Genomic DNA, 25,229 nt, shown 5'->3' with positions numbered 1-25,229 from the left:
ATATGAAGTAGACGCATAGGAGAGCCATCGGTGCAAATTGGGCAGGTTCAAAGACATTAAGTCACCTGTTAAATTATTTGAGGCACCATAATATCGCCTGACCACGGCTTATGAAAGTGTTCGATCTTTCAGCCCTAAAAATATGCTTTTACTATGAAGAATCTACCAAATAAAACGAATTCTTCGTTAAAATTTATGAAATGCTAAAGCGTAACTAAAAGAAATATGTTGGAGACAATAAGATGAGACACAGCTTCTGGCAGGATACCCTGCGTCATGGCAACATCAATTACAGATGTTCTTAGCGTTGTGGGTTTACTGGTCAATTGACGTTAATGGCTATTAAGCTGTAGAATAGTAGGGATCGGTATTTCTTGCCACATCAATTCCAAGCGTAATGTGGACATACCTACATTACCCAAGGGAATAGGTAAAACAAAAGTAACCGAGATATTGACGGACGTGAAAACAGGACAAGATAAACGTCTATCGTCGTACAAATACGAAAAAAGAAGCAAATAGTTTATTTTGATAGCTCTTACTAAACATTTATCGTGATTCGTGGACCATGATAATTTTATTTTACTGAGTAAAGAAGGGCCTACGTAAATTGATGAAATTACATCTCTTAATTTTTAATAATCCTTTGGCGGAGTATAAAGTCACAAATGATGCCTCACCACGTCTATAAAAATGGTAAAGTTGTTTACGCGTCAAACCTACTCCTACTTGGGTTTGACGGGTGTCAGTCTCACGCGATTCCCATGAATTAATGATGAAACCTGTCGCTTTCCCCAAAGTAACGAGGTATTCTCATTATAAAGCGTAGCTTCGTACCTTCAAACCTGCGACTAAAGCAGTAGGTACAGTCATCTTCAACGTGCATGACTACCAGCTTTTACACAATACGCTTTTCTCCGCGATTGCCTCCGGCTGATCGAATATGTAAACAACATGGGACCGGCAGATTGGCTGACTCAGCCACATGTGGGAGTTGTAACTAAAGTTGGGCATGAATATCCAGCAGTCATTAACTCATTATGTAGTTTAGGGAGAACTCTTCATTGTTGTCTGGTTTCCCTTAGATTTGATGGTCTATGGTGTCAGCGTACAAAAGAACATAATTTTTTAAGATTTATACACACATTTAGTTCATTTTGAGGGAAATGTGACATAGACACGTATTTTCATGTGTTGTTCGCCCTTAGACAAAACAACAGTTGAAATTATAATATGACAATATTATTATCCTGAAGCAGCACTTGGAGAGCAATAGTACGCGTGATTAGTACAAGCTCAGATTACTAACAATAAAAAGTTACTTGAGAAATTATTTCGGCAAATAAAGCCTCCATTGACAGTCTCCTACATCCACCTCACATAGGTACAGTAAATACCGACCAATTCACAAAACTCACACGCCATCAAAATAAGAGTGAAGCTTCTAAAAAGCTCAATCATAAATCACATTGGAGAGAGAATGAGATAGAGAGAAAAGCAGGACTCTTTAGGATGATACTTTTCTTTTTAACATTCAATTATAATAAAGCAAAGGATGCCACAGTAGACGTACCTATATTGAAACCCCAAAAATGTACCACCCACAACCCAAATAATAATCATAATAATCAACTCTGTGTACTTCAACGCTGTGTAGATAATTAATGAAAATTACATTTCAACTCTATCCCATCTGCTGTCGTCAAATAGCGGCTGCGTTAGTTTGACTAACAGCCATTTACCATCGCACTATGAATAATTATTGGGCTGTTGGCAAAGCAATTCTGTGCTCAAACTAAAGTTACGGGAAAATTATACGTTCTTTGAAATTTGTTATAAAATAAAGCCAGACTTATAATGGGACTGAAAATAAACTTTACTTTAAAACAAGGTTTTAAGGGCGAAGATCATACTACATTGGAATTACATAGTAGGTAGGTACATTCTAAATGCTAAAGTACCTACTAAGTATGTTACACAAATTCCTAAAAATCATAATCTTTATTGAAATGAAAACAACTGTAAAATTGACATCGATTTGAACTCATTAATTGCATCTTGCAAGATGCAATTAATTTGAAAATTATTTAACTATTACAATCATTTCCTTTGAAATCAGTTCAACATAATCCGTGTTTAGTATTCAGAAGCGAAATATTGAACGTTCGCGGCTTATATTGTACCATGCGGAAAATCACCTGCTAAAATAACCATTTCACGTAGACCCCTCAACTATCCCGAACATTCTCTGAAATCATCGCGTGTTCCAGTTTGTTGAATCTCCTGTTACACTGGCCGGTTTCACCTCGTAACTGTTCCTCTATTGAATGGAGGCAAGGGCCAAAGAAAATTAAAATTGCAAGGGATTACGTTCCATAGCGAATTCTTGGGTTTTTCCAGTATTTTTCTCATGTTGAAACTAATTAATAACTCGCCCATAAATTGCAAGGATCGGTCCGCTGGCAGCAAAAGCCTGGAAATAATTGTTTCCGTAAGACTTGCGGCTGCAATTTAAAACTAATAAACGTTTCTCTTTAATTAAGCGAAGTAATAGCTTTTCTATTTTACACGAAATAATGGTTTCGTATAATGGATACTCCTACACTGTTTTCTAAAAGTTAATTGGACATGGCTATCGTAGCGTTTTTATTTTCATTTCTTGCTTTACTGGAAATATTGGAATGAACTTTCTTGTCTAGAATTTTATATCAATACCTAATTGAGTGTACATTCAAAGACGATGTTCGTCAATGAAAGGGAACCTGCAGTCAATTATGAGTTTGAAGAAATGGAAAAACATATTTCGCTTGAAAATATGGCAGGTAAACCTTGCCTGAATTATTGATATTTCTTGAACTTACTTTTTAATTCGTTTTGAATTGATTTTTTTAATCTAGCAGTGACATTATAGCTATGGCTTTGAAATAGGTAATAAAATTCATATCGTGAATCCAAGTGGATTGTTAAAAGTTCCTCATATGAAATAAAATAGAGTAGCGGTCCGCCCACGGTGCCCCGCGGGACTCCTCAGGCCCGCTTTAAAAGCGAGTATTCTCATTTTACAGTTTCTATAGCATAGAGTGCATGCTTCCGAGATATTTATATTGTAGGTACTAAACGGCGCTAGTTAAAATCCTGTTTGTGAAAACTAAAAAATATTGTTCAATATTTTACATGTATTAAACACGTGTTTCATTAAATAACTTGATATAGCCTGACCGTTATCGCTACATGATGAAAAAAGTTTTCTTTTCCTTGTTGTAAATAAGAAATAAATTTAACATTTGTGGGTTTTCCCTTATTATGTTGCATACTTTACTCCCTGTACATTTATTTTAAGTATAAATATTAGAGCAATTTTGCTCAAGTGAATATTTTTGCTTGCAAAAGCTAAAAGGCGCGCTATCGCGTTTATATTCTGTAAAATCGTTTTATACCGTACTAACTACGTTATTCTGAACTAACAAGTTCTCTAAAGCTATTTATTTTTTTCCATATTAAACAAAATTTCTGTACCTATCGAGGAAAAAATATCCAGCCATATGATGATACTACAAAATTGCGTAAAAAATTGACTAGGGTTAAATTGAGATGTGAATGTCTTAACTAGGAAAAACAGCACAGTAGATAAACATTAACAAATAAACGCTGTCAAAGTACAAGGTACAGCGAAAAAGAGAACCGTAAACCAATAAAAAGTAATTTCAGCTGTTGAAACGTCGTCAATCACTGCTTCATTTCCTACAAATTGCGCAGTGAATCGAATAAAAACTTCGTTTTGCTTATTGCGAAATGTCTTCGAGTGTACCCAAGGCGCAAAGGTACGGTCATTGGCATGCCCTTTCCAATGTAATTTGACCTTTATAACATCGTGATAAGACCACCGGATTTACCTTCCAAGGTTACCATAACCCGGTGCAGTTAATTTAGTTAATAGAGCATAGTAAGCTAGACTATAGTGGCAAGTAGATGTGTTCATAGATAATTATAATAGTAGTAAAGTACGAATGATGATAGGAATCATGAAATGTCGGATATCCGAAACCATAAACCGAACTAAAATGTTTCAAAATAAAGTAAATTTTAATTAATGCACGGACAACAGAATAACAACATGGTTTCTTTTAGCTGGATAAATCAAAAGCGCTTACTTAGGGTACAACATAGTAAAAAACATACAATTGATGCATAAAGCCTGCTTGGCCTATTGGTCACATTCTAGAGTAACATCAGCATTGGTTGCATCTCGTGGAGGATTCTGCTATCTGTCTCCCTGCGGGCTGCATTTATCTCATGTTAGACGGTATTATGGAAGTGTTCGATATTGTTCTGATACAAAAAATATATTATTTCCTTCTTATCCTGAAAGTCCTTTCGTACCAAAAACATTAGTTACTGAACTTAAGTATACTTTGCCTTTAAGGTAGCTTTCGTTGTTCGAATCAAGCTATTAATTTGCAGCTGAAGGTGCTATTAATTTGTAGTACAATTTAGTGTTTACTGTACCTATGTATGTTATGTTAAAACGATGATTTCGTAACTTTTCCACCTTGACCTTGAGCTATGGTCATTGACATTAGAACGCAAACGGCTCTATGCGCGTATGCTCTACTTATTAATAAGATAAAAACAATGATAGTTCACGTCATGTTTACTCAGCATTTCTAAAAAAAGGGATTTTAATGACCTAGTTTTGTGGACGGAAAATCATGAGGTCTTCAAATTAGATTGAAGGTCTCATATTTTGATAGATAGGTATAGTTATGCATCGAATTGAGATCAATTAGTGGTATCAGTAAAGTAGGCAGATATTGAGTGACTGCCTTCAGGAAAGTTCTAAGAAATTTTATATTTAAAACAGTAAATACTGAATGTGAATAAATCCCGTAAATAGAGTTACGGGCTTTATTAATCAGAAACAGAATTTTAAAATAGAAGCAAAAGTAGCAGAAAATACTCATTATAATATTTTTTCTTTAAGTTGAACTCTTTTCGCTATATAAAATTAAGTGACGTAAAAATCTCTGCATTCGGTAGGTAGCACTCATCAAAAAATTCAGTTTCAAGTTGCGATGGTTTACGAGTATAACGACACGCTCGTATAATTTTATTTTACAAACGAATCCGTATAAAGTAATTTTTTCAGAACGACAGCTCGTTGATTTATTAATTAACGAAAAATACGACACGCTATAAATTTGATGACGAATTTATGGGGTCGCAAATATTTTTACACCAACTTTCGTATAAATTGGTCCTGCCTGACTATGAAGGTAGGATAGTCATCACAAAAGGCCAATGTGTGTGTGATCGTACGAGTACGTTCGTTTCAGCCAAACGACGTCCAATGCTGGACAAAGGCCTCCCCCAAGGCTTTTCATAACTGTACCTATCGTATGATCGTACGAGTATTGATACCCCAAATTAAATCACTAGTGGGGAACAGTTTATAGCTATTAATTAGTGCTACTCATAATTATTGGTTGTTAAGATTTACTTACCTAAGAAGTTAATCTTACGGTTGGCTCCATAATTAAGGCTTTGATGTGATTTTGTGCTCTAAATAATCGGATATAGGATAGGGTCTTTAATCTATCCTAAGCCCGCCAAATAGGTAATTAATTTATAAAGAAAATAATCTTGATTATTTTGTTTGTTTGTTTTTTATTAAATAAGGCTCCAAAAGTACTAGATCGTTTTGAAAATTCTTTCACCGTTAGAATCCTATACAGGGTGAAATTGCAAACAGTTGCCAAATTTTTTTAATAAGCTCTATACAACAATATAACTTTATTGTAATTATTTTTAATCGTTGTATTTTTCGAGAAAAAAAATTAGAAAGTGTAATTCGCGGGTAAAATATGAAAAAAAAAATGTTTTCTTTACGTAAATCGATTATATTATCTTACTGCAGATCCTGAGTCGCTCCTAATGACAACTGTTTGCAAAGTCACCCTGTATTATTTCTAATGAAAATAGGTGTTACGAAGTAACTCCGGATCAGCTAGTGTTTTTATTAAGAAGAGAGTCAATAACCTTGAGAGCTTGAGAGTCACGTGACTTTCGTGATAGTAAGCAATTAAATTGCCCATGAACTTTGCGAAAACGGAAAACTTGCATGTTACGTAGGTGCGCTTTTACACTATGAAAAGCACACACATTTACCTTGATATAGGTATTATACATTCTTGGAAAATACTGTTTGTTGAAATAGTTCCTGAACTACTTTGGTCATGTAGGAAGTTTTGTAGAGCACACAAATGTCAGTTACAAAATTATGAACATAAAATTAAATTTTCTGCTTTGTGTTATCGTTTTATTTCCACGTACCTATCTATTTTGATTAAAGATTAAATTTTATGATTAAAAGATCTAATGATGTTACCACCTAACTTTTAATGATAACCGGTGCTTTTTGTATGGAGTTTGATAGATTTTTGACGTTTGTCAAAGTTAATGCGCAGCCTTAACCTACTCTGAAAATTCTTTTGTTTTTTTTGCATCGTGTCTACGATCTAGCGTTGAGTATGATTCAGATTTTAGATAAAGCGCATTTTAGAATTCAACTAACCTTGAACATTTTCGTAACACATCACGCCACGTTGACCAGGATACTCCCGATCATCACCTTGTAATGATTTTGAATGATTTATGCAACATTGATAGAGTACTAATACGGTCGTATACTACTGCACTGGTAAATGGCGCGTCCGTATTCTGGAAATGTTGACAAACGTTACATTTTTTTTTAATAAATTCATAAAACTCTTTAATTTTTTACGCGCTTTTACACGTCTCAGTATTACATTAACGCTACCTCTGCCTCGGGACAATAAATGGGCCAGTGCTGTCTTAATAAAATTTTATTTTATAACACCTGTAGAGCCAAGTTTGATGACTACATTTATTCAAATTCTGAGGTGTAGGACCTAATTTGGTAAATCATGTAAACCATAATTTGCAGTGATATCATCATTTTTGGATTTTGGCTGCTGGTATACCTAGATGACCTTTCATTGGACATAATATCTGAGATTTTCTTCTTTAAGTTTCAGGACATATTATAGGTTTTTCAGTTTTTGAAAATTTTAGGCCATGACTAACACACTAAAATCACATTATTAATTTTTCTTTAGGATTTAACATCCATGCGTGCAGCATGCGATCAAACATGCAGCATGCCATGAAAATAAGGAGTTTATCTTGTTTATTTTATTCATGAGTGGTATGGTAATCTGATAATAATTATTATTTCGTGTTTCAAACAACATAATTTTAATTATTATTAAAAATAAATTAAAAAAAACTATCGTTAAAATAAGATTCGTATTTTTTCAATAAATAAAATTATAACATCGCAAAATCAATAAATACTTCAATTGATTGATTCCAGAAGAAATCATTAGTTGCATTCTGAAAAAGCTTAGATTCTACTGACTTTAAATTAATATAATGAATTTATTGTCTGTTGTTTTGTTAAAACAAGCCATTTCGTCTAGCCATTTTCAATAGAACAGAATATTCCTGCGGCGCGCACGCACAATACACACAACAGCCATTGCCACCCACCACGCCACATTCAATTTTAACGTTTACAATAACGGCAATAAGGACCACGCATCAGCATTAATTTGTTTCCACTTTATAGAACGGATTAGCAGCCAGCGTTGCGTGAAAATCAGGCTTCACATTGGCAAAGAGCTAGCCGAATTTATGCAACCGAAAATGAGAAAGAACTTGTTTCAATTTACATAAGGCGCTGCTCCGGCGCTCGAGGGTCGAGTCAGTTTGTGATTAGTACTCGATCAGTTCGCAGTTGTGTATTGCCGGCAAAGTGCGACACGATGCGTGAAAGATATGTTTTGGTTTTCTCTCTGTTGGCGGTGGCGACATCTCTCGTCGGCGACTGCTTAGCGAAAATTGCGCGTGAGTGTTTTGTTTTTTAATTGTAACGGTTTTTGTTGTAAAACGCGGCGCGGGAAATGTAGGTCAGGATTTTGTTTATTTATTTGGTTAAGGGCAATCGAAATAAAATAAGACTGTCGAAAATTGTATGCAACTTATTTATTAAAACTGATATTATTATTTAGCAACTTAATTGAAGATAACAAATAAATCAAAATAATTTGATTGCTACATTTTCATCGTGTAAATTATTAACGAAGTTACCCAAAATGAAGACATGAAACGAAAGTGGAACAAAACGCGAAGTGGTAAAAACGTAAAGCAAATATAGGTGTATTACAATGATTTTGAAATAGTACCGGTTGGTGTTGATCTAATCGACATGCTATCTACATTGCTGGCAGCATTACTACAGAGATTTGCGCCTAGAACCGTATGCACACATGTGTGGCAAACCCATATTGGTAAAGTGGATTGTAAACGTAGGTCCTTAACTGTTACTGTACGTTGATCTTTATAAATAAATGTGGTTTCTTTAGTACCTAAATCCCAGTTTAGTAACCTTACTTTTAAGAAAGGTTTACTTAACAGAAAAGTTTTTGATAGTAAGTTTTTTCATCATTAATATTGTATGAGGTAGTTTTCTCATAATACGAATATCACGTAGTTTTTCTATAGATCCCACAATGTAAAAACTTTGAGAATTAGGACACCATCCCATTGACTATTTGGTGGTTTCAAAACAACAAAAATATTATTTAACAGTTAATTAAAATCTAATTAAACATAGCTAAAAATGCGAAGTTGCGTCTTTTCTTGGCGTTAATGGTGTCAACTAGACAAGTATTGTGTAGACGTAATCTTCACCTTTTGTTTCCTTTTTACAGAAGTTGTATCTTAGCTTGGTTATGGTGTTATGCACTTTAGCCGTCTTTTAAAAATAAAGTCTGCAGCTATAATACCAATTTACTAATACTTATACCTTGTCACTAAGTCAATAATGATTTCTCACTAAGAGATTAGAGGGTCTCAATAGTCAGACTTTATAAACCACCAGGTGCCTGTAATGATGTGGCTAGATGGATGGTTTACTTGCCCTGCAAATTACGAAATTGTTTCTCTTGTAGCATAACCTTGTTTGATACTAGATCCACAATCCTAATCAAAGTGGGATAATAATCCTTACATTTCTATTTGTATATTTTGTGAGGAGGTAATTTTGACCCACCCGTGGATGTCGTTAGAGGTGACTGAGGAAGAAATATGCGAACATCAAGTCTTCTCAACCCATCTGGCCAGGGATCTAAATCTTTTTCCCTCTGGTAAATTTGATAGGGTCGTCTTTCTGCAGTAAAGGCTAAATGACGTAATGATTACAAAGATGACGTAATTTAGGGTAACATAAAGTCGCATAAAGAATCGTCTTAAAAGTGACATCTGTAAACATTAAGAGTAGGCGCACACCGTTGATTTTTCGTCGGCCGATAGTTTAGTCGGGCAGTTGATCAGAGTGCGCACACTACGCCGATTCGATTTGACCGATTCTTCATACAAATTAAAATCGGGCACAACTATCGGCCAACTAAAAATCAACGGTGTGCGCCTACTCTTACTCCCAGAATTCAGAGCACACATTCCGTAATGTTACCTCTACATCTTGCTTCAAATGAACTGGGCCTGACGAATAGTCTGCCAAAATTAGAATATGCACATCATAGACCTGAAGTTGGTTTACCCTACTAAAACAACTAGAATCCTCCCTTGCGGTGAGCCTTCGGGTAATTTACATCTCTACTAGACAAACTACACAAACTATATTAAAGGACCTTGTGTTCTAAACGCTTGAGTTTAAAATTCAACGCAAAATCACCTGCAAAATTCAAGTGACTAATCCAATTTCACAATTTTGTTAGTGTACCGTGATGTAGAGGCCTTCTGGAGTTGATTTAGTTTGGAACTAAAAGAGCTTAAAAGGTTTGCATCAGCCACAGAGAATTCTTGGAATTTGATAAAGCGAAACTATCGTTTCGTTTAACTTTGCAATTGTTTTCTATAAAAAGGAGTTTAAAAATTTTTGAACTTTTGATGGGCCGAACTCTACCTCGAATTCTAAAATTCCAATTTTTGTTTTTCTTCTAATAATCAGTTTAAATTATGAAGTGGTTAATAAAGTAGGTACTTTTCTATGAGTCTAGATAGCTAAAAACCCACTATTCCATGAAAAAAGAGAGAGTTTCTTATCACCAAACCTATTTCATAATAAACATTTCTTCACTACATACAAATTCACATGACAATATTTAGGCTGAGTTGCACCATCTTACTTTAACTTTGACAAACGTCAAAAATCTGTCAAACTCCATACAAAAAGCACCGGTTATCGTCAAAGTTTCGGTCAAAGTTAAGTGGTGCAACTCAGCCTTAATGTGTCAATATTGTACTGAATGCAAGCGGAAACGTTTTCAGGTTCAGGAAAATATGTTTAGGTATTGGATGAAAAGGTTATTCTGAATGCTTTTGTTTACTCTGTACATTGAGATTGTATTTTATATGTAGCTGCATATTGCTCACAAAGGACATTTCCAAGGAATTACAGGAAATGGATTTGCAATGTTTATTGTTTATGTCTTATTGCATAAGTTAATATTTACATTTACCTCTTCTCAGATAAGTGCAAGAGAAAAACATTATTTTTCCGAAATAATGAGGGTTTTCGCTATTGAAAAATCCGCCAGATGGCAATACGTAGACGGGAGGTCCAAATGCTGCATGATTGGTGGATTTTGACATGACTTTGACAGATATGTCAAAATCCACCAATCACGCAGCATTTGGACCTTCTTATTCTTATTTTGGTATTTTAAAATACTGATAAAATTATAAAGATATTATACAAAATAAGAATTTCAGCTTCATATAAGTTAAATAGTCTTCAATGTATCCAATTTGGGTGAGACATTTCAATTTAACTTTTTGAATAGCGTACGAATAATTTCAATGACTTTAAAAAAGCTAACTTATCATATAAAATGCACATATTGCTTAAGAAAGTCTCATTGATTGTGTTAAGACAACAATGTTTATAAACACATTAATGTAGATGAATCACAATTTAATGTTCATCTGACATAGCACCTATTTACTTACCATCAGGTGATCCGTCTGCTCGTTTGCCTCCTATCACATAAAAAAAAAAAAAAAAAAGGTATTTGTTTCTAATATTATTTCTAAATGTAATATCTTAATTTATTCTGTAATAGATATTAACCCCTTTGATCTCGGTGACCCGCCGTCGAGTCATCAAATAAGTAATTGTTATTGTTGTTCATTTAAATTCAAGACAACTTCTTGTCTAAATTGTGGAGGTAATATTTTTGAAAATAAGGTACCTATTTATGAAGATACTTGCCTATTGGCTCCGTGCACGATTACAGCGCCAACTAGCGTCCACAACTTTGTGGGTTCTGTCACATTGACATTTAGGTCGTATATTTGTGAAAAAATATCGAAATGAAAAAATAACAAATATTTTCAACGAATAAATTGTTGTGATACCACGATTTGGGTGGAAAAAAGGTTTTGAAATCATTTTGGTCATTCAAATCAAATGAGGTAAGTCCAAAAAGTGTGTTTAATTTTGATTGTGTCAGGGTTTGTTTACTTCATTTATAGTTGTAGTTTTACAGTAAAACAAAAAGAAAAAGCTACTTTAACGGTTTCATTATATAACAGTAAATATATTTAAATGTTTCTGTATCGCTAGTAATAAATTAAATATCGTTTTCAGATCGAAATGAGTATCGTTTTGAAGACCGGGTTTGTGAGAGTTACAATATCAAATTCCAACCACAAACCGTATTTAAAGGAAAGTTGTTGGTATTGGCTGGACAAGTCCGAGATGTAGAAGAATTAAGAACAAAACAAGGGCAGAGTTCAATAATTCACGCTCTCATCATAAGGCAAACATCTGTGCACAACAACTACTGTGACTCATTTTTGTACTACCACGTTGTATAGTTTAGTTATTTCCAAATTGTAAACGGCTATTAAAACAGCCCTATCGAAATACAGTCCACTCTTTTATTTAAGTTCCCAGTAGGACCCTTTTCATGCGATTAATTAATGATATTAAAATGTATTATGTAGAATCGCTTTGCCATTGACAGATACATCTGATGACAGAGCTTACATTATTTCTACTTTTGACCACCATGAGCGCTGCGATAGATTATGTCCCCCCCACCTAGTACTTCGCACCCAGCGAATAGTTATGCTCATTGCATAGGGACATAACTGAGGATAAAACTCTGGTGTCAGACTTTACGAGTCGGTATAGACGTGTGACATGGCTCGATGGGTTAACATGATCTCTGAAGTATCATTTCCTTCTGAATGTCAGATAGATTTAAGCATACACTGTCAAAAAATAGTATTTTTAAACTGGTTCTCTTGGGAGTAGAACCCTGGATCTTTAGATCGAGAGAGTCTACACATTTGATTTCGTTCGTTTCAGCCGAAAGACGTCCACTGCTGGGCTAAAGCCTCCCCCAAGGATTTCCACAAAGACCGGTTCTGCGCCGCTCGCATCTAGGCACCTCCCGCGACCTTCATTAGATCGTCGGTCCACCTAGCTTTAGACCTTAGCTTTACACCAGACCATAACGATGTTGTATTCGTACCAATCATCAAAATAACCATGATATTGTATTGTATAATAACACTACGAATTATTTTTAACGTTATAATGATGGGGCCTTGTCCTAAATTGGGGGTATTTTAAAACGACGTAGTTAATTGTTTCTAATGTTTCTTGAAGATTACTTATGTTACTTGTAAACAATGCAATTATTTTTATAGGTTTATTATTTCTAAATTAAATTAATAAAGGAACATCCTTTACTTTACAACATGAAATAATTAATACTATCTTGACTCTAGCAAATATTTACTTTGTGGCCTGTAATCCCCGCACGAAAGGCACTGCCCTTGTCCAAAGCGGACATTACAACAGACGCTGACCCACAAAACGGAGGGCCACTCGATAATTCACATTTTATTACTCCTAAATAACAATCATTTTCCTCTGCAATTAATTTGGGAAAACTTTCCCTGGAAAACCAGACGTACGGCCCCCGGCTAGTGATGGTAGTTCATAAAGTGTTGTAATTAGCAACATGTTGTATGTTACTTGATGTTTTGTCAGATATAAGATTATTTAGCTGACTAAGGCTGAGTTGCACCACCTTATTTTAACCGTAACAATATCAATAAACGATGCTTTTTGTATGGAGGTTGACAGATTTTTGACGTTTGTCAAAGTTAAAGTAAGATGATGCAACCCAGCCTAAGGGTGGATTCGATCAAACAAGAGTTTAATCTCAGAATAAATCGTCAGTTTTGACATTTATTTCCCATACTGAATCTGTCAATGTACCAGTTATACCAGGAGTTACTTTCGGATAAAAGTTTGGTTGAATCGGGCCTGAGGCTTCACAATAGTCTTATTATTTGACTCCCATTTAGAAAGTCTGAAGGCTACAACTGGTGAAGACTATTGCCTCTCAGATAGGCTGTAGGAAATGTAAGCGTAGACTTTCGTTCGTTTCAGCCAAATGACGTCCACTGCTGGACATAGGTCTGACTCTCCCCCAAGGATTTCCATAACGACCGGTCCTGCGCTGCCCGCATCCAGGTACTTCCCGCGATCTTCTCCAGATCGTCGGTCCGCCAAAACGTAGACTTTAGTCTGTAGCCACCAGCGACCACAATAAAAATCGTCTTCGAATAGAAACAATGAATGTTTGCAGCCGAAGCCACAAGCAACTTTCAGCACAGAAACACCACATTGGTCATCATAATAGAAACAGGAATGTGGCCCTGACAAGAGCCGTTGCATAGCTCTGAGAAGAGCTGTTTTGTTGTGACCACTGCACGTCGCACCGTCCCTCATCGCAGCACCAGCACCGCTCGCACCACTGTCACCAAGCAGCATCACCAACGCCCACGTGTGGAGCGGCGAGCCGCGTGGGCACGCGCCGCGTCGCGCTCCGGTACACGCGTGCGTCCTACAAGTCTACAAAATATCAACTGATACATCTGATCAATACAATGTACATTTTACAGGATTCCACACGATACATGAAGGATTGAATTATCCACGAAGAGGATGTGATTCATTACCATGATACTTGTATAATTAATGTTCCTAATGATTCGGAAAAAGTCATTTGCGTTACGTTAAATACAGTTTCATTGATTAGTGATTACGCCTACACGCGAACATCGAATAATTAAGAAAATGACAATTTCGTACAATGAAATACACTCTTGATCAATGTATAAGTGGATGAAAAAACTTAATTATTTACCTTATGTAGTCAATACGTACGCTTCAAAAAATATTGGCGTTAAGTACGTAATTATTTTCAAAATTATTCTAAATTATAGCATCAAATGTTTAAACAAAAGTAAATAATATTGTTATGCTAATAACATTCATGCATGTGAAAACACAATATAAATTTGTATCTGAAAGTGAAACTTAATATAAAATATCAATTAACAAGTCCATTCAATTAACTTGCTAATCATCATCATCATCATTTTAGCCACAGGACGTCCACTGCTGAACATAGGCCTCCCCCAATGACTTCCACATCGCACGGTTGGTAGCGGCCTGCATCCAGCGCCTTCCCGCTACCTTTATCAGGTCGTCGGTCCACCTTGTGGGTGGACGTCCCTTGCTAATAGTAAACTGTTAATTGTGGTAAAAGTTGATCTATATTTATTGACCAACTGAAAAATTCCTTCAAAGACTTTTTTTTTAAATATTTATGCACATTGTGATAATTATAATTAATTGCAAAATCGATATTTTACAAACTCGATAATTGACTTATTAATAAAAGCACTATGTCGTAAGTAATTCATTAATTCAGTTATTTTACTGAGTGTCAGAAAAAATGGTCATAAATTAAACTATTTAAAAACATTTTCCTAACTTAAGAATTATTGTTTAATGTGACTTATTTATGTTTACAAAACCAAATAACCTGTCAAAATATTCTAATAATAAAGGTATCAAAGCACTGACAATGTCAAAGAGGATGCCTTTGACCCCAATAAGTTAGTAAATTATGTAATATTAATAAGCAAAAACTTTACGAAGCACAATGAAGCAAAAACAATCTGCAAGTTCAAATGTCGCGACAAATATAAATGTCATAACTAGCTTACTGAATCGTTGACCGTGAGGTTGACACAATAGTGAAAATGAGATAAATATTTGACAGACTTTGTGAAAAACAGACAAGATACATTAATAGATATTGTTAATATTGATGACTTATTCATTGGTACCAATGTATAGGAACCAAGAAAGAAGTAGACTCTGGATATTATTGAAAATTAACTAATTAATTAACTTACTAATTTTGACCGGTCCTGCGCCGCTTGCATCTTTTATGGAAATATGCCGGTCTTTATGGAAATCCTTGGGGGAGGCCTTTGTCCAGCAGTGGACGTCTTTCGGCTGAAACGAACGAACGAACGAACTAATTTTGAATAAAAAGTTTATTACGGTGTTAAAACATTGTGACCAATGTTATTTCAACCAAGCATAATAACTCACATCATTATGACCGCAAATGGCTAACAAAATGAGACAGAATTCATTAATCTTGTTTAATGACTCCATGCGATGGATTAATTATGAACTTTGCTAGCTTAATTGTAAATATTACAGATTTCTATGAATATTAAATCAATTGTTAGGGATAATCAATCATCATGCTAGGCAACATAATGTACAAAATGGTAAAATAAGACTCGACCAACACGAAAGCATGGAATAGAAAATAAGTAAGGGGAAGAACTAAGTACAACGACTTAAACAAAGGCGAATCTACAGCAAGCGTGCGAGATAATCATCATCATCATCATCTCAGCCATAGGACGTATACTGCTGAACATAGGCCTCCCCCAATGCTTTCCATGTTGCCCGATTGGTAGCAGCCTGCGAGATAATATCAAATTTCAATAGACAAACACAAATTATTTGAACATAATAAATTCATTCCAATAAACTGGCTATAAACTAAGCTACGCTTGCAATATAACAAATCGGTAATACATTTCAAAAGAGTTGTTATGAATAGAAACGTCTTATTTTTTTTTTTATTTCATTTATTTGTCTTAACCGTAGGTTGAAGTTATCCTAATCATTTACAATCGTTCTAATTTGCATTGCCATTAGTCTGATTGCCATCATGCTAAAGTCTCTTAATAATTTCTTATTCTTATTCTTAATTTAAAAATATTTATTATTAAAGCAGAATACAGCAGTGGACGTCATTTGGCAGAAACGAAAACGAAAGCAAAATACAACCTTAATTTATATTATCTACTTTTAATTTAATTAATCACTATCTCTCTTCACAGCGGACTTCATCCACCCATGCAACACCACGGAACCGGCCTGCCTGATCAAAGCGACCAGAGACGCCATCCCGGAGTTCTCCAAGGGTCTCCCTGAGCTCGGAGTCCCGTCCCTGGACCCGTTCGTGGTCGACAACCTGCCCATCCAACTGCCAGGGATCAGGGTGACCTTTTATGATGGAAAGGCTACGGGACTGAAGAAGTGCGAGGTGCTCAATGTGGAGTGAGTACTATGGTGTTTATAATTATGATGAGATGCGATGTACAACCTTATCTTCATGTAGAGAGACTCATTTCATTTATTTATTTAGCAGCTCAACAGCTGTTTTACAGTATTCATGTTAGTTTGATGAGCATTAAATCTAAGCCAATTAAAGAGTTTCCTAGCTGCCTCAATTTGACTTATATAGTCTCTTTGTTGGTTACAAATACACTAAATATTTAATTAGTTCGATCTATGCAGATCAAGTCAAAAATGTCATTTAAATAGTATCGTCATTCCATAAAAATTATCAAAAAATCGCCCGGGCAATTTATTTTAGAGAGATTGTACCTACTTACTCTACAGTGTGTTGGGATAGGGCTAGCGATAAAATTTAAGGCGATGTTGTGATGTCAATTTTATCGACAAAAATGCCCCCATAGGTGGGCCCACCCCCATCCACTTGAAATGGGGGGGGGGGGCTTAATTTTTATGTGACTACATAAAATTGAATGTATTTCTTATGTGCCCGTCTTACACATAAATAAAAAACACAAAAATGAAAAATAATGACAACAAAACTTTAAAAAAATAATAATGAATTTCAGTTTTTGTCAAAAAAATCAGTTTTGACGGGCACGTTTTTGGGGGCACTTTTGTCGATAAAATTGACATAATAACATCGCCTTAAATTATCGCTAGCCCTGTCCCAAACACACTGTATATAAAATACTTAAATAAGTCGCATCACGAAGCCACCAAGGGCAATAAGTTTTAACTTTATGAGACTTAACACTAAAACACGCCAAACCTCGATTTAGTTGGGCATTACACCATAAATACAATCTCTACAAAACTTAAGGACACTCGTACAGACCAATTATGGCGAGCCTTGCCACATAATAACGCATTCTCACGAAGGCACAATGGATGTTGTCGAAATCTTTTGTCTATTCGTTCCTAGTTGGGCATTAGACAAATTGTCAACTGTTTTTCAGGGTTGTTACCGATATTAAGTCATATCTAATTAAAATAAACACAAAACATACTGCCCTTGTCTTAAGAGTTCAGTTAACTAGTATAGCAGTTTTTACTGCAAATGACTTCCTAGCTCTTTAAATGCATACAAGCCGTATAAAAGTATAGATATCGGAAAACGAATAAACGTATTGTATACCTAGTACGAGTAGGAACCATACAAATATTATGAGCACGAGGTCTCAATATTCCCGAATCTTCAGTTACAAAAAATGCCAAGTTCATAGCAGATAAATAAATAAATAATAAAATAGATAAATTTTTATTCAGTGTAGGTATCAACCACCACGTTGTCCTGCCACTTTCACGTGGCAGTTAGAAAAATTGTTTTAACGACCACTTTATCAAACGTGGTGGATGAGACAAATAAAGTTTCATAAACAATAAACATCATAACATTAACAAATGTGATCACATGCCCATAAAAATATACCTAAGAGAGAATTTATTTTCAAATTAATTATCTTAGCGTTGTCATGTTCTTTACTCAAGGCCGTTTCCTTGACTTTCGCTTCATAGATCTTCCAATATTATGGCTCCATTTCTCTCAGTGTTCAGCTTTCCTTAGCTTTACTACTTAAGTTAAATTATTATGGCATGCCATTCGTGCCTTATATCATTGTTTGCCAAAACAACGAATAAACCTTTAAAAAGACCGCAATGTCATCTTTGTAAAGATAAGTTCTCGAAAGATTTTGTCAACATTATTCTAGACACGGATTCCAAGCTATTCGAGGTTCTCTAATTAGGGACTTAAGATCTACAACCACAATTAAGGCTAAACCTCAAACCACGGTGGTTTTGTTTCGTCATAATAAGTATTTTTTGTTCATGTCATGACTTTCAAGGCTCTCTTGAGCGTTTTGGATTTTTTATTTTTCGTACACTAACAGTAGCGAGCCAATACCTAAATTTGTCAGGTTTTGTATACTAATTGTCATACTCGTATTATTAGTAGATTTAGGAAATGAGAATACCTACTTTACACATCAAATGGGCTAATTTGTAGCACCAAACAACAGCTTATCTAAAACGTAATACGAGTATTCCCAAATGAAACATCTTTCCGATGGGAGTAAGCCCCATGATATTCCACTAACTTTTATTGACTACATTATCGTATTTTAACTTAATGATTTCTCTGTTTCCAGGGCGATAGTAGAGAAGAACATCTTCAACCTGGACGTGAAATGCAACATCACCATTAAAGGCAAATACACAGCTGTTGGCAGGCTGCTGCTGTTTCCCATCAATGGAGAAGGAGACGCCAAGATCAAAATAGGTTAGTATTTTTTAGACTTAAGCTGGGTTGCACCATCTTACTTTCACTTTGTCAAAATCTGTGAAACTCCATACAAAAAGCACCGATTATCGTTATAGTTACCTTTAAAGTTATAGGTGGTGCAACTCAGCCTTATGCCCGTTGTCACCATCAATCCCAAATTTTTAAGTTACCCCTATGTAAACAAAATTCCTGTTATTAATAAGAGGGTTAGGGTATAAAAGCTAAGTTTAGCTAACTAAGCTAAAATATGCTTGAGCTATGAGTGTGTTCATCACAATAGTCCAGCACTCGTTTCTCGGGATCAAATTAGCATTCAAAAATACCCGAATCGGCAGTCCGATGCCGACCTCGTTGGGCTAATATCAGAAATACTCAACATTAAAAACAAATTACAGGAATAAAAACAAGGTTTTTGAGCTGCTTTAGCATCGCCTTGAAGGCTATTGTCATGTAATACGAGTAAACTGGTAATCTTATCCCGAAATGGAAGTTAATTAAAGTATAATTTGCTCTCCCTATTGTAGTTTGGAGGCATCATTGCTTAGAAGGTAATGTAATCTTCTATTTGTTAAAGACTGTAGAAAAAATATTTATTATTTAAATAAGTTACAGTTCGTAATAATTCGATAACACGACTATAAAATCCATTTGAAATTAATCCGTATCCAAAAATGTCTAATTTTGTAAATGTACGTAAAATGCAAATTTACGTAAGGCCGTAAGGCAGTTCATTTTTCTGACATTAAAGCCATGTATTCATTAGGCAACATTTGTTGATAAACTGTTTATGACTAGTGTGAAACAAGTTTACCATCAACACAGGTTTCTGATATCGTTATTTACTATGTGTCATTATTGAACTATGATCATTAGGAACTTTCATCATACCATTCAATATTCAATGGTTTTCAATCTGGTGACAAAGGAATGAAATTAAAATTATTAGAAAATTATCATTTCTGCAATTTTTATTCAGCGAAAGCCATATTTTCCTTACACGATTTTCAAATTTTTCACACACATGATTTTCTATTCATTAACATGTGAAATTAATTATAAATAATTATTGCGAGTAAAATAATTATAATTTTACACGTAATATTGGATTCCATGTTCTTTTTATTGTGGGCAAATCTGAATCATAATTTTTTTAATTGTAATTTGTAGTAAAGAGTTTTTTTAATTAGAATTACGAGCGAATCTAAGCTTAGTCTAGATATTTTTTGCATATATTATGATCCAATTACAAAGTTTATTTTAAAAATTGATAAGCTTCTTGATATACACAATGAAATAGATAAAGAATTGCATATTTTTTATGAAATTGAATATGCTTGCTCTGTATGACAATTCACCAAAATGTGCATCTACGATAAAGCGAGCTTGTCCAGATAACGTCTATCAGTAACTTGAAAGCCTTGGGGTTGCATGAATTCGAGAACACTTACGTGGGCAGGGAATTCCATTTCTTGGCTGCACGCATTTTAAATTATTTGGCTGAGCTCTTAGTATCTCCATAAATAAGAGCCCAGGTTTGTGTGATGGTGATAGTGTTTTCCAAGTAGAGTATAATATTAAAACAAATACCATTTTCTGGCGACGAGCTACTCGTAAACTGTTAAAGTTTAGAATCAACTATCATTTTCTCCCCAAAAGTTTTGAAGCAAAACTTTAAAATGAACAACCGCTCTATCTTAGAAACTTTAGTATTTTGGGTGAATTCTTAGGTAGCTGTTATTAAAATATGTGTCGTTTCCTTATTTCAGTAAACTCCGTCATCAAGATTAACATCAAAACGAAGTACTTCAAGGACAATAATGGCCGCGATCACTTCGGCATCAAGAGCTACAAGTACACCTTCGATTATGGAGAAAGAATATTCTATACCATTACCAACCTGTTCAAAGGAAATCCAGAATTAAGTAAGTAGAAACGAGAGAAAGAATTCACATAAATTTTAAGAAACCAATTGCGTGAATTATAAAAACGTTCCCTTCTAAGGAGAGTAGAATGTAAAGGTGCTGAGCCAAAATTCATGTAGTGGAATGGACCGAATTACGTGCCTCAAACAAGCGTTTTCGACTGTGCTTCGCATATTGTCGGTTTTTTGACGAACAGAATATTGCTTCGCGCTCTTCTGTGTTTGAGGAGAGAAGTCAGGACAAATCTTAAATGTTCTTTCGCTTCAATTAAAATATAAAGCAAAATAAGTACCTATCTACGGTACGTTTACGGTTCCAGTTTATCATTATTTGGCACCTCGTATTTAATCGTTTGTTCCTTTTCGGCTAAATTAAATATTACGACTACTTTGTAGTTTGAAAGAGGGTAAATGGACCCGATAGAGACGGCTAATAAGAAAATCCTCATAAATATAAGATACTTGTTAAAATCACTTTTTTTTTTAATTACATCTTTGATTTAAATAGCGTCTTAAATCCTCTTGAGTCTTGAGTCTTTTGTTAGTGATTGTACTGTTACTGGACGGACCAAAACATAATAATTTTCAATAACGCAAAAATTCCAATTAAATTTCTAATATTTTGTAGTTCGTACAAAAGTAATGCAATAAATAAATTAATTATACCAGTTTACACTTAAAACGTAACACGCCCTATTACACAAAAATATATTTTGTGCTCTATATCTCTTATCATCACAGCGAAATTACAATACAGATTTTCTAAAACTTTCCTAAATCACATCACAATTTTTGTGTTTTTGGAGGTGGGTGACCTGCGATAATGATTATTTTAAATAGTTTCCACCCGCATTATATTAATTGGGGTCGAAAATTTTGGTCGGGGTTGGTAACACAACAACATTCCTATAGAAAAGCTAGTATAGGCAATAATATGAAAGCAGAAGACCCGCATCATAGCTGGTATATACCTACCACATTCATGCTGGGATACCATTACAATAAGATATTCAAAACAATTTAAATTCCTCATTAAATATTGAAATGAAAATATTTGAAAAAAGCCTGATAGAGGTATTTAACTAACTCATTCGGTAACATTTCAAACAAACATGGAATTTTACTTAGATTTTTTTATGCGACGTTTAAATTATTTTGTATTGTAGGGTTTTGTTGTATCATTGCAAATTGATTATACCTCATTGAAGTAATATTACTAGCGTAATATTTACTCGTATTTAATTTAAGCTATCGTCTAGATCACCATAAAGTCTAAAATTTGATTAAGTAGGTACAGCATTATAAAAAAAATGGTTTTTAATTTGAATTGAGCGGTTATTTCAATTTAATTGAGCAGGTACGATCCGATCTATTGATATCCAAAACAATCGTAGTGATTGAAACTAGATGATATCAAATGATACGTTACAAATGTAATGAATCATGCATGTACGCATCATCAATCGATTAATTTTCTAATTGCTTGAAGTAATTGAATTACTACACTTTAATTTAAAAACTTAATTATTTATTTTTCATCTTTTATTTTCGTGATTAAGTCCATTGAAGTCGTCGGCTCATAAGAGCCTGGTACTCATTACACATAGACGGAACCAGAAAAGTATAATAACTATTGAATATACTCTTAGGCATGGCTGGTGAATTTCTTCATCAAAGTATTAGTTTGGGCATTTAGCCTTCTAGCTTTTACGATGTTGACTGTATTGGAAAATAGGTACTATACATTTCAAAATAGAAATATTATGTTGCACATCTAGGTATAATATCATTATCGTCTTTTTTTTTCAACTATCAGTCAAACGTCGAGTCTTTCGTCATCGTAGTGCGCACTCGCTAAAATAATGTTTTGTATATCTGAAAGTGTTGTGAATGCTTATACTAAAACGTTTGTTTTTATTTGTATAGAGAACAATAGTGTCTAGACAAACCTAAAGAGGATTTAGGACGCTATTTGGATCAAATATGTAATTGCTCAATAATGAATAATAAATAAATAAAAAATAAATAAATAATAAAACAATTTTAACGGTAGCAACTATTTCGTCACAGATTCGCGATCGTTGCAAACCTGTTTTCGTAGCAATCATCTGGGAGTCTATCTTGCAAAAACATTTCGATATATCATCTCAGCCTTTCTCTTTCACTCGTTAGACAAGTAAGAGACAGATGAAGTCGAAAATATCGAAGTTGTTTCGAGTAGTCGTTCTGTATAACTGCATTTTGCCTCACCAGAAACTGGTTGCTCGTTTGCCAACCTGACTTGCGCGTGCGCAACCAGCTGACCATGACATTTGTTTGCCGGCATGTAAACATTGCGTAAGATGCGCTGTATGAAAGTGAATTCAGATAACCGAAAAGCAAGTTTAAGTCAACAATGGAGTATCAAGGTCATTGTGGTTTAGATGAAAAAGAAAAAGATTTCTTTTTCTTGTATTTTTCTCTAAAATCGTATTGGCCCACACTTTGAAGAGGGCAATTAAACAGTATTGGCAAAAATACTGGAATTGGAATGGATGGAATTATGACATTATTTGGAAGGAAATAATAAAAGCATGAAGGACATACTTTTACAGTACCTATATCTGAACAAAAAAAAATTAAAAAATGCAGGTCTGAAACTGTACTTTGCTGTTTTAAAAAAAATGAAAGGTATTTTATTTAATTGGTTCCTTGCAACGCGTTTGCAATTATTCATGAACTTACTTAAAATTGTTGAGGTATCCATTCAATTGAATACATATTATACGGCAATTAATGCATTTACAAAACTTATGAATTATCAATTTTTCAGTATCCTAATACAAATCCATTACTCAATACTCGAGTTCGGCTACGTAAATGATTAAGTTAACACGGCACGGTACAGCACAATGTTTCTTTGGGATTCCTAATCAAGTTAAATTAATTCGCAGTGTTCTTCTGTAATGTTTCTTCAAGACCTCTCTTGACGTACCTTCCTCTCGCCCGTATTCACAAACGGTGCTTGCTTAAGCGAAGCAGCAAATCGAACGCACAGCGTTGAATAGAGCTCTGTGATTGGTTCGTGTGTCACGCTGTGCGTCCACGCGCACTGTGAGACCTCATAGTAATGTTTGTGATATCTTTATAAAAATACTTATTTCTTATTCCAGGTAACACAGTCTTGAACTTCCTAAACGAAAATTGGAGGATTGTGACTGAAGAGTTTGGCCAGCCTGTCGTGGACTACGCTTTGAACGTCACCATCAGTACTGCCAAGAAGTTCTTTGACGCGGTTCCATACGACGAACTATTATACGTACCCATTCCAAAATACTGACGAATGTCAACATAGATATTTACAGTACAATAGTTAATAGATATGATGAGAATTTGATGAGTGAACAGCATTTTCTTGGAAGATGTAGAGATGACAACGATGATACATAACATAAATAGCTTTTGCTGGATGTAATTTAAGGGACCTCAAACTGTATTCTACGAAACAAATAGCGATCTATCGCTACATTAACCAAATAAAACTGATACAAAAATATCTTTAAACAAAAGAGAATCAATATTTCAGATTCGAATTTGTTTTTGAACGATTTTTTTTTGTTATGAATCATTTTCGAAGTCGAATAATCCCTAAAATATAGACTTTACTTATACGGACTGCGCCTTCTTTTCATCGGAAGAAAGAGAAGATACTTTTTATTCTGATTTCTTATTTGAAGTGTTATGGTTTTTATTTTGTTTGTGTTTATTGGTTGAAGAGCTAAACTTTTTTAAGATTAGGTAATAAAGTATCATCCCAAAATAATTAAAGATAAACTTTTAAGTTTAATGGACAGTACAGATGATGCAAAAGAATTCTATGTAAGTAAGTAAAGTATAGATTTGTGTGGTTTTTGAAATGCTTTATTTTTTAGGTTATCTAGTAGGTGTGATTTCAAATTATTGTTGGTTAAGAGTAGTGTAGATAGATACAAGTACCTTATAATATTTTAATATTTTTTCTAGCTGCTGATGTTTTGTAATAAAAGTAAAAGAATTTGGTATAAAACATAGGTACCTCAAGGATCATTCTAGAGCTGTATTAAATATTATTCTTGTAACAGATCTCAAGAAAACCCTTTCAATACAGTTTCATTTCAGTAATTCCGTATATCGAGATGTTTACAAATAAAAATAGATTATTATTATTATTGTTTATTATTTCACCTTGCGTTTCGAAAAAATCTCATCTTCTACGTAGGAAATCGGAAACAGCAATTATTTTTTGTGTTTAATTCTCACTTAGATACCTACCTCATTTTATTCAGTCTGATCTCATCATACCTTGAAATTACAAAATTAAGGCAAAGTGGAAAAAAACATTTGTCTGTGTTTTTTTTATTCTCAATTCTAGAGTCGTTACACATCAGAAGCACTAAAAGTCACTTAAGGCTATTTTATGGGAA

At 34.4% G+C, this 25,229-nt stretch overlaps 1 protein-coding gene across 1 annotated transcript; it reads left to right on the top strand.

The window, feature by feature from the left end:
* The first annotated feature begins 7,764 nt into the window (after nucleotides 1–7,764).
* LOC135076136 (protein takeout-like) lies at nucleotides 7,765–24,971 on the top strand. Its single transcript, XM_063970605.1, has 5 exons — nucleotides 7,765–7,926; nucleotides 16,345–16,564; nucleotides 18,733–18,863; nucleotides 20,633–20,788; nucleotides 23,940–24,971. Exons 1-5 carry the CDS (start codon nucleotides 7,845–7,847, stop codon nucleotides 24,104–24,106), a joined length of 756 nt encoding a protein of 251 aa, XP_063826675.1. The 5' UTR covers nucleotides 7,765–7,844; the 3' UTR covers nucleotides 24,107–24,971.
* Nucleotides 24,972–25,229: the final 258 nt, after the last annotated feature.

Source organism: Ostrinia nubilalis, chromosome 11 (genome assembly GCF_963855985.1).
Source record: "Ostrinia nubilalis chromosome 11, ilOstNubi1.1, whole genome shotgun sequence".
Classification (NCBI taxonomy): Eukaryota; Metazoa; Arthropoda; class Insecta; order Lepidoptera; family Crambidae; genus Ostrinia; species Ostrinia nubilalis.
Note: the sequence above shows the minus strand (reverse complement) of the source record. Positions and strands in the feature narration are given on the sequence as shown.